The sequence below is a fragment of the Ictalurus furcatus genome, chromosome 17 (assembly GCF_023375685.1).
Source record: "Ictalurus furcatus strain D&B chromosome 17, Billie_1.0, whole genome shotgun sequence".
Lineage (NCBI taxonomy): Eukaryota > Metazoa > Chordata > Actinopteri > Siluriformes > Ictaluridae > Ictalurus > Ictalurus furcatus.
In genome coordinates this window covers 21,274,810-21,286,979 of record NC_071271.1, presented here as the reverse complement: position 1 = coordinate 21,286,979, position 12,170 = coordinate 21,274,810, and the positions used below count along the sequence as shown (strand labels likewise).

The following is a 12,170-nucleotide window of genomic DNA, read 5'->3' as shown; positions in this document are numbered from 1 at the left end:
AGTCTACGAAATGCAAACCGAAGCTGATTGATCCATTTTAAAAATGATTGTTTATTATCTAGAACGAGACGAGAATCAGTGTTGTGTTCAGGTCTCACAAAACAGTCTGTTCAGTTGTTTATTTGTGGAGTATAAAGGCCTTTTCTGTGTGTCAGGGCGGCGTGAGCGGATGATAACGGAGAAATAACCGAGGAAAGAATGAGAGTGGGACAGAAAGAAAGGTGGAAAGAAAGACGGAAAGAAAGGTGGAAAGAAAGACAGACAGAAAGAGAGGTGGAAAGAAAGACGGAAAGAAAGGTGGAAAGAAAGACGGAAAGAGAGGTGGAAAGAAAGACGGAAAGAGAGGTGGAAAGAAAGACGGAAAGAAAGGTGGAAAGAAAGACGGAAAGAAAGGTGGAAAGAAAGACAGAAAGAGAGGTGGAAAGAAAGACAGAAAGAGAGGTGGAAAGAAAGACGGAAAGAAAGGTGGAAAGAAAGACGGAAAGAGAGGTGGAAAGAAAGAGTGAGAGACAGAAATGTGGAAAGAAAGAAAGATTGAAAGAAAGCCAGAAAGAGAGGTGGAAAGACGGAAAGAGAGGTGGAAAGAAAGACACAGAAAGATAGGTGGAAAGAAAGACGGAAAGAAAGTTGGAAAGAAAGACGGAAAGAGAGGTGGAAAGAAAGACCGAAAGAGAGGTGGAAAGAAAGATGGAAAGAGAGGTGGAAAGAAAGACAGAAAGAAAGACGGAAAGAAAGGTGGAAAGAAAGAGTGAGAGACAGAAATGTGGAAAGAAAGAAAGATTGAAAGAAAGCCAGAAAGAACGATGGAAAGAGTGAGAGTGAGACAGAAAGAAAGATGGAAAGACAGAATAAATGAAAGAAATACAGCAAGTAAGAAAGTAAGAAGCAAACAAGACGAGGTCCATGTTTTACTCTATCAATAATAAAGATGACACAGATATAATTTTGTATTCGGTGAATAGAGGGAATAAAGAGAAGGAATAAAGAGAGGAAGGTGAAGAAACGAGTGTTTATAGCTGCTATAGTGTAAGTGACAACAGGAACTAACTTTTTTTTTCTGTACGTGCTACAATATTAAATGAATAAAAAGTATGACGTGTTCTTTAATACTTGAAAAATTGTAATTGTTGATGAATTGCTGTGGTGTAAGAGGAATAAAACCTGTGGTGATGGTTGTGATCAGCATGTGTCTGCTGAGTTGTGTGTAGGTCGTTGGTGTGATGTACGTGGTGAGTTGTGTGTAGTTCGTTGGTGTGATGTACGTGCTGAGTTGTGTGTAGGTCGTTGGTGGGATGTACGTGGTGAGTTGTGTGTAGGTCGTTGGTGGGATGTACGTGCTGAGTTGTGTGTAGGTCGTTGGTGGGATGTACGTGCTGAGTTGTGTGTAGGTCGTTGGTGGGATGTACGTGGTGAGTTGTGTGTAGGTCGTTGGTGGGATGTACGTGCTGAGTTGTGTGTAGGTCGTTGGTGGGATGTACGTGCTGAGTTGTGTGTAGGTCGTTGGTGTGACTGATGTTTTCTGTCCGTTCGTCTGGACAAAAAGAAAGATTGTGACTGTTGTGTTGCTTTAATTGCTTTTGTGAGAGATCTTGGAGGTGTTATTGAAGAAGTCGAACAGGTTTCTTCTGTGTGTGTGTGTGTGTGTGTGTGTGTGTGTGTGTGTTCACTGTGTTGCATGCAATTCCAGTCTGAACATGAATCAGTAAGGTCACCTGTCAATGCTGTGGCTTTGCCGTTACGATAGTTTATGCTTTTGTCTTATGGTTTGTCAAGTTCATCAACCTGTTCTGCCCAGAGGCACTGGAACAAAACACCGAGCTCTTCCAACTCACGTTACCTTCCAACTCACTGCTAACAGGTGTGTAGGTGTGTGTGTGTGTGTGTGTCGGAGTCGGGTCTTTTGCATTCATTCTATTAAACATGTCTCTGTTGAAATATATGAAATACTTCTCAAAGTGATGATTCAGACCAGATTCTGCATCAACAAATGCGCATCGCCATGGCAACACCCAACACAACCATAAACTTCCCAGTATGCACCAGCGGTTGCAATGTATATAAAAAGTTTACACACCCCTGTTAATATGGCAGATTTTTGTAATGGCAGATGAGAATTAAAAAAAGACAACGAAACTAAGATAAATCATCTCGGATCTTTTTCCAACCGCAGTGTGAAATCACAACGTATATAAATTAAGTGAAAAACGATCAAACTTTTTTTAGGGGAAAAAAGGAGGGGAAAAAAAACTTACAATAACCTGGTTGCATAAGTATGCACACCCCTAAACTAATATTTAGTTAAAGTACCTTTTGATGTTATCACACCACTCAGTCTTTTTGGCTAAGAGTCTGTCAACATGGCACATCTTGACTTGGCGATATTTTCCACTTCTCTTTCTTTCAAAAGCATTCTAGATCCATCAAACTGTGAGGGCATCTCCTGTACACTGCCCACTTCAGGTCACCCCACAGGTCTTTAGTTGGATTCAGGTCTGGGCTCTGGCTAAGAAAACATTGACCTTCTTTTGGTTAAGCCGTTCCTTTGTTGATTTGGATGTTTGTTTTGGGTCGTTGTTGTGCTGAAAGGTGAAATTAATTTTCATCTTCAGTTTACTAGCAGATACCTGAAGGTTTGCACTAAAATCGACGGATATTTGTAGCTATTCATGATTAGCTCCACCTTGATAAAAAGTCTCAGTTCCGGTTGAAGTAAAGCAGCCCTAAAGCATGATGCTCCCACCACCATGCTTCACCGTGGGGATGGTGTACTTTCGTACCTTTTGGAATTGGTCTCATCAGACCATAACACATTTTGCCATGTGGTTTGGGGTGATTTAGTTGAGATTGGATATTTTTTTGTGAATAAGGGATTCCCTCTATCCCGTCCTAAACCCGTAGCCCAGACATGTGAAGAACACGAGAGATTGTTGTCACATGCAGAGAGTAATCAGTACTTGTTGTCAGATGTTCATGCAGCTCCTTTAATGTTGCCGTTGGTCTCGGGAAAACCCGACAGAAACAGCTGGTCTTTATTTGGGGTTAATTAGAATCATTTAATTGATGACAGCTGTATGATAATTACTTTTGAAGATGAGATTGAATGTGATTGGTTCATTCTGAACACAGCCACATAACTAATTATAAAAGGGTGTGCACCCTTATGCTTAATTAGGTTATTGTTATAATTTAGTCCCCCCCCCTAAAATGTGTCTGATTGTTTTTCACTTTAACTTTTATACAGTGTAATTTCACATTGAGATGGGGAAAAGTTCTGACCTGATTTATCTCAAAAACTTGCCATTTTATATCCATAATATGTGAGATGGTCAATTCTTCAATTCCTCCTCGTCGCTTCTCAGCTCGTCCCTCTGAAGACATGAGGAAAGACAACAAGGACAGTTTTAACTTATAATGCACAGCAGTGATCACACACGGAGTTAATTATGGAATAAAACACTGTGTGTGCTGCTGTTCTAGTAAACTAATCAACGACTGGGTGGTGTGATGAAGCGGAGTTACTCGTACCACCCTGAAGTTGATTATTTTCCTATAACAGCCAGCGTTTTATTCCTCTTGTACCACAGCACATTGCCAACAGTTTAACATTTTTATGAACTTTTTATAAAAACCAACACTTCACACTTTTATCTGTTTATATTTACATTTAATGGCATGGAACAGAATCCAGATTTCAGCAGCGTTGTGGTATAAAATGAAGTCCGTGAACTCTGACGCATCTCTTGGGTGGGTTCTCCTCACTCGGGTGATCTTCTGATCTTTGTCGCTTTGCCGTTCGTTTATTCAGAATGCCCTCTGACACCGGACACGCCGAACAGTGAGAGCCGCCTGGCAGCACTGAAGAAACAGATCCACATCGAGCTCAAAGTGAAACAGGGAGCAGAGAACATGATCCAGATGTACTCCAACGGCTCGTCCAAGGTAACCACCCAGACATCCCGATTATTTCACCTTTTATTTTCACTCTGTATTCTGGACAGACAGAAGGAAGGATAATGAAAAGATTGAAATGTGGAAAGAAAGATGGAAAGAATGAGGGTGAGACAGGAAGAAAGGTGGAAAGAATGAGAGTGAGAGAGAAATTTGGAAAGAATGAGGGTGAGACAGGAAGAAAGATGGAAAGACAGATGGAAAGAATTAGGGTGAGACAGGAAGAAAGGTGGAAAGAATGAGAGTGAGAGAAAGAAATTTGGAAAGAGTGAGACAGGAAGAAAGGTGGAAAGAATGAGAGTGAGAGAAAGAAATTTGGAAAGAGTGAGACAGGAAGAAAGGTGGAAAGAATGAGAGTGAGGCAGGAAGAAAGGTGGAAAGACAGATGGAAAGAATGAGGGTGAGACAGGAAGAAAGGTGGAAAGAGAGATGGAAAGAATGAGGGTGAGACAGGAAGAAAGGTGGAAAGAGAGATGGAAAGAATGAGGGTGAGACAGGAAGAAAGGTGGAAAGACAGACAGAAAGAATGAGGGTGAGACAGGAAGAAAGATGGAAAGACAGACAGACAGAAAGAAAGATGGAAAGACAGACAGAAAGAAAAGTGGAAAGAAAGATGGACAGAAGGAAAGGTGGAAAGAATGAGAGTGAGACAGGAAGAAAGGTGGAAAGACAGAATAAATGAAAGAAGTAAAGAAAGAAAGAAGGAAACATAGAAAGATTGGAACCAAGTTGAAAGAATGATAGAAAAGAAAGAAAGATGGTCAGAGGAAAAGATGGAAAGAAAGAAAGAACAGCGAGCTTCTTGCTTCTTGCTTCTGAGTTATTGTTACTGTTGTGTATTGTCCTATAGCGTCATGTCCTGAAGCGTTTTATACCTCTTACATTACAGTTTTTTTTATTCATTAAAGAACGTCACAACATTATTAAAAGCTTTTTATCGTTCGATTGAATGTGGAACATCATTGAAAAGCAATAATATAATCATTCTGGAATTCACAACGCGTACTGTGTTCCTCCATCCAGACACAGGGACGTCTACATTCACTCAGATAGATTTTATAGCGAATACACAGCTAGGAGTAATGCTGTTTCATTCATCAGAGAGGAACGCAAGACTGTGTTCAATACTCCTCTCAATGCTAAACAGGCAAAGAGCAGGAAATTTGGAGGAAAAGAATTAAGGAGCCGCTGTGGAGCCAAAATATCTGACTCTCGTTGCTGATCCGATCCGATCTGAATCACTAAATATAGGCGGAATTCCCATCGCTGTTTTCTGGAACTACCTGCCCTGTTCTATATGACACACACACACACACACCCCACGATGGGTCAGTATCGCTCTGATGGTCATGGAGACGGAATTCTGATAGGAATCTTCCCACCCAGATAACAGGATAAGTACACTCACTCTGACCCGCGAAGATAGGAAACTTTGGATAGTTACATCACTTGGGATAATAACACGGCCTCAAATAGAGGATGATGTCAGGCAGGAAGTTACTGATAAACAGAAGCCTTTCCACACACACACACACACGCACACACAGCCTGAGGAATCTGGGTGGAATGTAGTTCACTCCTCCTCGGGCGGTTGGTGTGTGGGTGTTTTTTGCAGTTTGGGTCGCTCTGGAACAATGTGTTGTCTTCTGCTTAATGATAAACCTGATGGATTTGTGAATCTTCATGTTGGTACACACACACACACACACACACACACACACACACACACCAGGGTTGCCAGTTACAATGTTTAAGCCAGTTTTACTTGTCACACTGTAAGATGGTAATATCTGAATAACAGTCTGCCCGCTCACGTGTGTTCTCCATGTCACGTTATACGATGACGATCCTGTCGTGATAGACCTGCAGAGACGGAAACAGAAAAGTGTGTATAATAGTAACGTTGTTATGTCAGAGTCCAGGAATCGCCGTATCAAGACGTTTTAAGCGTGTGGGTTCTTACCCAAACACTCTGAGTGCTGTATTACAAGGTGCTTAGTTAAGGGGTGTACATACTTATGCAACCTGGTTTGTCTCTCTAAAAGATTTCTAGTTGTTTTTCTGTTGGTTGCTGTTATCGTATAATATTAAAGGTGGGGGGAGGGGGAGGTTCTGATTTATCTTGCTTTCATTTTTATACAATCACAAGAACACGCCATTTTAACAGGGGTGTGTGGACTTTTTATATCCACCGTGTGTACGTGTATTTAGCTGAAGCCGGCTCAGACGTCCAGTCAGAAACGGGAGTTTTTTTTTCTTCACAGACTGTCATAGATTCGTTCTCTAGATGGATTTTACGTCCCATATCTGCCCTAGACCTGAACCTGGCGTGTTTAACCCTTTCATGCATCAGTTATTTATTTATAGATTTAATCCAGATTTCTTTGAATTTTTACTTAAAATTGCATGAAACATGGATTTTGATTCTGTCTAATTATTGCCTGTATTGAAAAGTAAACGGAACCTTTTAATAAAACATTATACCTGTAATAATAAGAAGAAGAAGGCGGCGAGAAATAAATCTTCCAACGTCCAACATTTTTAACCTTCAGGTCTAAAATGTGTAGTGTTGAAGACCAAAATGATTTAAAATATCATTTCTGAACATGCACAATAAAGTTACAGGACTGCTACATGACGCACGGAGGTAAAAACATTTTACAGTAATGCTCTCAAGTGATTTGGAGGTGATTTACATCTTATATTTCCCTACATTAAATATATGTGTATTTAAAAAGAGGCCTAAGTTGACTCTCCATTTATTCTTCCGGAATTCCACAACACCAGCTGTCTTATTTATAGCCATAAACTAATCAGGTTAATCATTGAAAGGTCATGTTAGTCGCTTATCCTGACCTTCATGGAGTACATGTTTTATGGAACTAAGTTTTTTGGCATTTATTGGCATCGGGTTTGAAAATATGAAACCGTAAGCAGGTGCGGTGATGTGCTGAAAACCATGACGCCGGAACGTTCTTTATCGCCCATGCGTTTGCTGTTCACTTCAGCAAAACTAACTGTGTGTGTGTGTGTGTGTGTGTGTGTGTGTGTGTGTGTGTGTAGGATCGGAAGCTCCTGGCCGCCGCGCAGCAGATGCTTCAGGACAGTAAGATGAAGATCGAGTTCATCAGGATGCAGATTCTGAAAGCCAGCCAGAGTCACGAGCTCAGCTTCGATACTCAGCACCTCATCGGTAATGTCACTGCGTTTACCACCGTTACGTCTGATTCCTGTAGCTGTGATTCTGCCTAACCTACTGCCTTAGGACCTTTTTACATCATCATCATCATCATCATCAGAAGAAGAAGTGTTTATCTGGCTAGCTGAACTATAGATACTATAGAGCCTCGTTAACAAATTCAGGGTCGATTAACAAATCCAGTGGTAATTGATTGTGTGTGTGTTTGTGTGTGTGTTCCAGAGAAGCCCATTATCAGCCCTCTGGACCTGCGGGTGGAGGAACTGTGTCATCACGCTCGCATCGAGCACGCTGTGGCCGAGGGAGCGAAGAACGTCATGAAGCTACTCGGCTCAGGCAAACTGGCTGAAAAAAAGACTCACTCGGAGGCACGGATATCACACGCACGCAAGCGCACACGCACACACACACACACACAGAGGCAATCAGAGCATACTTGTATACTTGTGTTATAATTTGAGATTTAGAAGTGCTCAGCGTTAGTATTGTGAGGAACGTTCCCCACGCAAGTCTCCGATTTTAAAAGAGATCTTAGTGTGTAGTTTTTTATGCAACGTAAGAGGAGTTCCGACATCTCAGCCAAGGCAGCTATCCTGTTGTCTCCGCAAAGTTTACTTCATTATGTTAGCTGAACTTAAAGTTTGAACTTAAAAAGTCAGTAAAGCGCCTCAGTCTCGTTAAATTATAGTCAGCGTTAAAGCAAAGTGAGTTTACGGGAAATGACAGGTCGCTGTGTTTTATGTTGTTTTTTTTTTGTTTAAAAAAAATGCATTATATTTGTTCTTTACAGAAAAAAAAATCTTTGTTTTTGTCGCATATTTTTTAAAAAAAGAAAGAAAATCGGTGTGTATCTACGGGGTCACGCCCAGGCTGCGTGCACATAAACCTTTTTATTTGGTTATTTAATGCTTGTTTATTTATGGTATTGTTTGTGTGTTGCATTTTATTGAATTACTAATGTATTATGCTGTTTATTTATTTCTTAAAATGTTGCATAAATTATTACAATATTTATTTAATTATTACGCGGTTTTTAGGTTATTATTCGTTTATTTATTTTCTTGTTTACTTACTTCTTACGCTATTTGCTACATGAACTATTATTACACTGTTTATTTATTTGTTTATGTTTTTGTTCATTTTTTCTTATTTATTTACTTACTTTCTTATTTATTTCCTTACTCGTTTGTTTGTTTGTTTTGTGATAATGGTCTGCTTTCACAAAAGTATAGGATTAGTCTGAGATAATGAATTAATCAGTCTGAGATAATGAACCTGTGTGTGTGTGTGTGTGTGTGTGTGACACACAGGCTCAGGCTCGCTTTAACGAGTCCAGTCAGAAGTTGGACCTGCTGAAGTTGTCGTTAGAGCAGCGTCTGAGTGAACTGCCCCCTCAGCATCCCAAGAGCAGCGTGATCATGGAGGAGCTGGTGTTCATGAGCTCGGCCGCTCTGAGCCCCAGACACAGCCTCGTCTCCACACACACACCGTCGCCGTACAGCACGCTGGCCAAACCCGCTGCTCTCACCGGTGAGACACACACACACACACGCACGCATGTGGTTAAAGGGGAAGTTCAGACCCCAACAACGTCCTCTTCACCCTCGATCTAGTGTCTCACCCGAGACATGCTCAGTGGAGCTACAAGGCTAAAGCAGTGCAAGCTAATGGCCACCAGTTTAGCGTGGGACAGTTCAGCGTCTCAGATTTCTTGATGTAGTTTCTGACACCGTATGACACGCTGTTCTCTATAAACTTGGACAAAAGGACAAATTCACAGAGAGTAAACCGCTTGAAGTGTTGGACTGAAGTAGGGGGCGTGGCCTAAATTTGCCATTGAAGTGATTCCTATTGTGCTGTTTAATGGAATATTCATGTACAAACCAGAGTTTCCGATAAGAGATTTCGGTGCTGGCCGACGTGTCCGGGAATGTTAGTTTCCCGGATAAACTGGGGGTGGGGGGGGTCCAGTCATCTCTTTCTCCTTGGGTCTAAATGGAGGAGATTTCTGCTTCTTTGCAGGTGAAGCGACACTATCAGATGGCTCAGGGACTTCATCCTGCTCCGACTGGCCAGTTAGGATTTTGAAAAAGACTGAGAGTTGCGCACTTGCATGCTAGCTTGTCTTGTAACAAATATAAACTGCGTAGGCATCAAGGATGTTCTAGTGAGCCGGTCGGAGTTACAGGAGAGACATGAGAGAAACAAATGTCTGCGCAGACAGACCTTATTAAACGTGCATTTGCGAACGTACTTCGTCTGACGTACGTCTGCTTCGCGATAATATTTTTACCGGCTCAGACATTGAGGATGTTGAACAGTCAAGAAACAGTTTTTATCTGCTAACAGAAACTCCGGTACACACGGTGTCTTTTCGAGACGAATGTGTGACAACATTTTGCAGTTTGGATAACGCTACACTTGCGCATCAAACTTTTGAACCATTTCTAGTTGCATTTAATGTTGTGAGAAAGTTCCTGTTCTCACTTACCGAAGACTTACTGTTACAGAGCACTGACACTGGAGACTCCTTCCATACTTGTTACAAAAAATCAAAACTTCCCCACGTCAACGATTACACATGTGTTTTTTTTTTTTTTTTCAATCAGTTAAAATTATGATTATGAGTTTAAAAAATTCATCAACAATGGATGGTATTATGATGATGATGATGATGATGATGATGAAAGTGACCTATCGTGGTTATTTCCCCCTGCAGGAACATTAGATGTGCGGCTGATGGGATGTCAGGATCTGCTGGAGAACGTTCCGGGTCGCTCGAAGGCTGTGACGGCGTCTCTGCCCAGCTGGAGCCCCAGCGACACGCGGTCGTCCTTCATGAGCCGCCACAGTCGCAGCCGCAGCCTCTCCAAAACCGACGAGCTCTCCAGTTCAGTGACCGCATTTTCCTCAAACTCCTGAGCGGTTTATATCCCTTACTGTAACGCTCTGGATTATTATTAACACGCTATAGCTGTAGATATGTCATACCTCAGCGCTGCTGCATTCTGGATTGCGATTGGTAGCAGAAGGTGATTAGTTTTCTAGAGCAGCAGCTCGGACAGTAGCGCAGGTTTATATTAACGCGCTCGCTCCGATGCGTTATGGTTTCTATTTGGTTCACGGGGACGTGTACAGCGGACGCTTCGGTGATCATTTTTAAGAGATTTAAAAAGATCTCTGATATGGTGAAGATTTCCTCGAGTATGGAGATGTTTGTGTAACGTATAAGGAAGGAGTCTCCAGCGTCGGCGCTTTGTAACAGTCAGAGGTGATGCCGTAACGTTTAGTTTTCCACACCTTCACGACAGACGAGTTTACGCTTCTTTGCGGTTTATGGTAACGCTGACAAGCTGCGGTTTTATTTATTTATTTATTTTGACAGAATAAAGTGAGGCTGGTGAGGGAACGTATATAAAGATTGTAATCCTCGGCAAGTCGCTGCGGTATAAGGGGAATAAAACACTTCAGGACGTAGTGTTATTGGCGTGTAATTACCTTCATCACGTCACCCCGTTGATGATTATTTTCCTGTAAGAGCACGCCACACGGAGGGTTTTATCCCCTACAGGTCATATGACTGAGTATTATTTGCACTTAGTCACTGACTGATCATACGCAGCTTTGCTTATTAAAATCCCAATAAGTTCACTTTACTGATACGGAACATTTATTATAACTTATGTAGTGTTTATTAAACATTTATAACAAAAAATATGTACCATGTTAATATATTAGGAATTGTATCTGTTAGTGTTTCTTATTTCGTAACTCCCTTTTTAGCAAAGTCTACGTAGTCGTTGTAACTCAGAGGAGGTGAGTGTGGTTTGTTTTCCCGTCTGTAAAAGTGTGTGTGTGTGTGTGTGTAACAGATGAGATCAGCGCTGTGTTGAAGCTCGATAACACCGTAGTGGGACAGACGAGCTGGAAACCCGTCAGTAATCAGTCGTGGGATCAGAAGTTTACGCTCGAGCTCGATCGGGTAAAAAACCCAACAACACCGTGGCTGTACACACTGCTGAATATCTCACTCCGGTTTTATTTATCACATATCTGTGTGTTTTACTGTCATTAATCGCTACACTTTTGAACAGTAGTTTTGAAACGCACATACGGTAAACATTTTCTGATTTTAAGATGAATATTTTAAGTTTATTATTCACCTTTTGTTCGTGATCTGTGTACTTTTGTTATTTTATCATTTATTCCATGCTTTTTTTGTTTTGTTTTCCTTCATTTCTCATTTATCAATGGTTGAAAATCAAAGAGGGTATTATAAACAAGGAATTACTGTTGTTGTTGTTATTATTATCACCGTACTCTGTTTACTCAAAGGGAACGATAAAATGACGTTCGTGGTGTTCGTTTTTGCGCTGGTGTCGCTAACAAGTAACGGACGCTTACGGCCTCCGTGTTTAAACCTTCACACGTTTGCGCTACAGAAACCGGTACATAAATCAGCATGATAATTATGTAACGCAAAATACACGGATAAAATAACTGCATGTTATCACACAGTCAGCTTGAAAGATGCCGTTTGTACAGAAACAAGAATAGCAGAATGTCTATAAAAAAATTAAATCAGGAAATCAAACGTGAGCTATATAATGTCTTAAATTCCTTCATGTAAGAATACGGACTTGATCAGCATTAAAATGTCTTCAGTCCACGTCTCAAAAGGTGATAAAAATGCAGTGGAACGACACGATGTAGCAGATGTAGCAGATGTTATTGTGGCTGGTTGCTGTGTGAGATTGTAAAGCCGTGCGACTGTGTTGCACTCAGTGTGAGAGAGTGTGTGTGAGAGAGTGCGTGTGAGAGAGTGCGTGAGAGAGTGTGTGTGAGAGAGTGTGTGAGAGTGCGTGTGTGAGAGTGCGTGTGTGAGAGTGCGTGTGTGAGAGTGCGTGTGTGAGAGTGCGTGTGTGAGAGTGCGTGTGTGAGAGTGCGTGTGTGAGAGCGTGTGTGAGAGCGTGTGTGTGTGAGTGCGTGTGTGTGAGTGCGTGTGTGCGTGAGTGTGAAAGTG

At 41.5% G+C, this 12,170-nt stretch overlaps 1 protein-coding gene across 1 annotated transcript in view; it reads left to right on the top strand.

Moving 5' to 3' along the window:
• The window catches only part of pkn2a (protein kinase N2a), a 35,824-nt gene that overhangs the window by 10,174 nt on the left and 13,480 nt on the right, over positions 1–12,170 (top strand). Inside the window, exons 3-8 of the mRNA XM_053646762.1 lie at positions 3,806–3,939; positions 7,012–7,141; positions 7,370–7,515; positions 8,458–8,677; positions 9,867–10,037; positions 11,020–11,129. Of these exons, the coding sequence (XP_053502737.1) occupies positions 3,806–3,939; positions 7,012–7,141; positions 7,370–7,515; positions 8,458–8,677; positions 9,867–10,037; positions 11,020–11,129 (911 nt within the window). The remainder of the gene's footprint in view (positions 1–3,805; positions 3,940–7,011; positions 7,142–7,369; positions 7,516–8,457; positions 8,678–9,866; positions 10,038–11,019; positions 11,130–12,170) is intronic.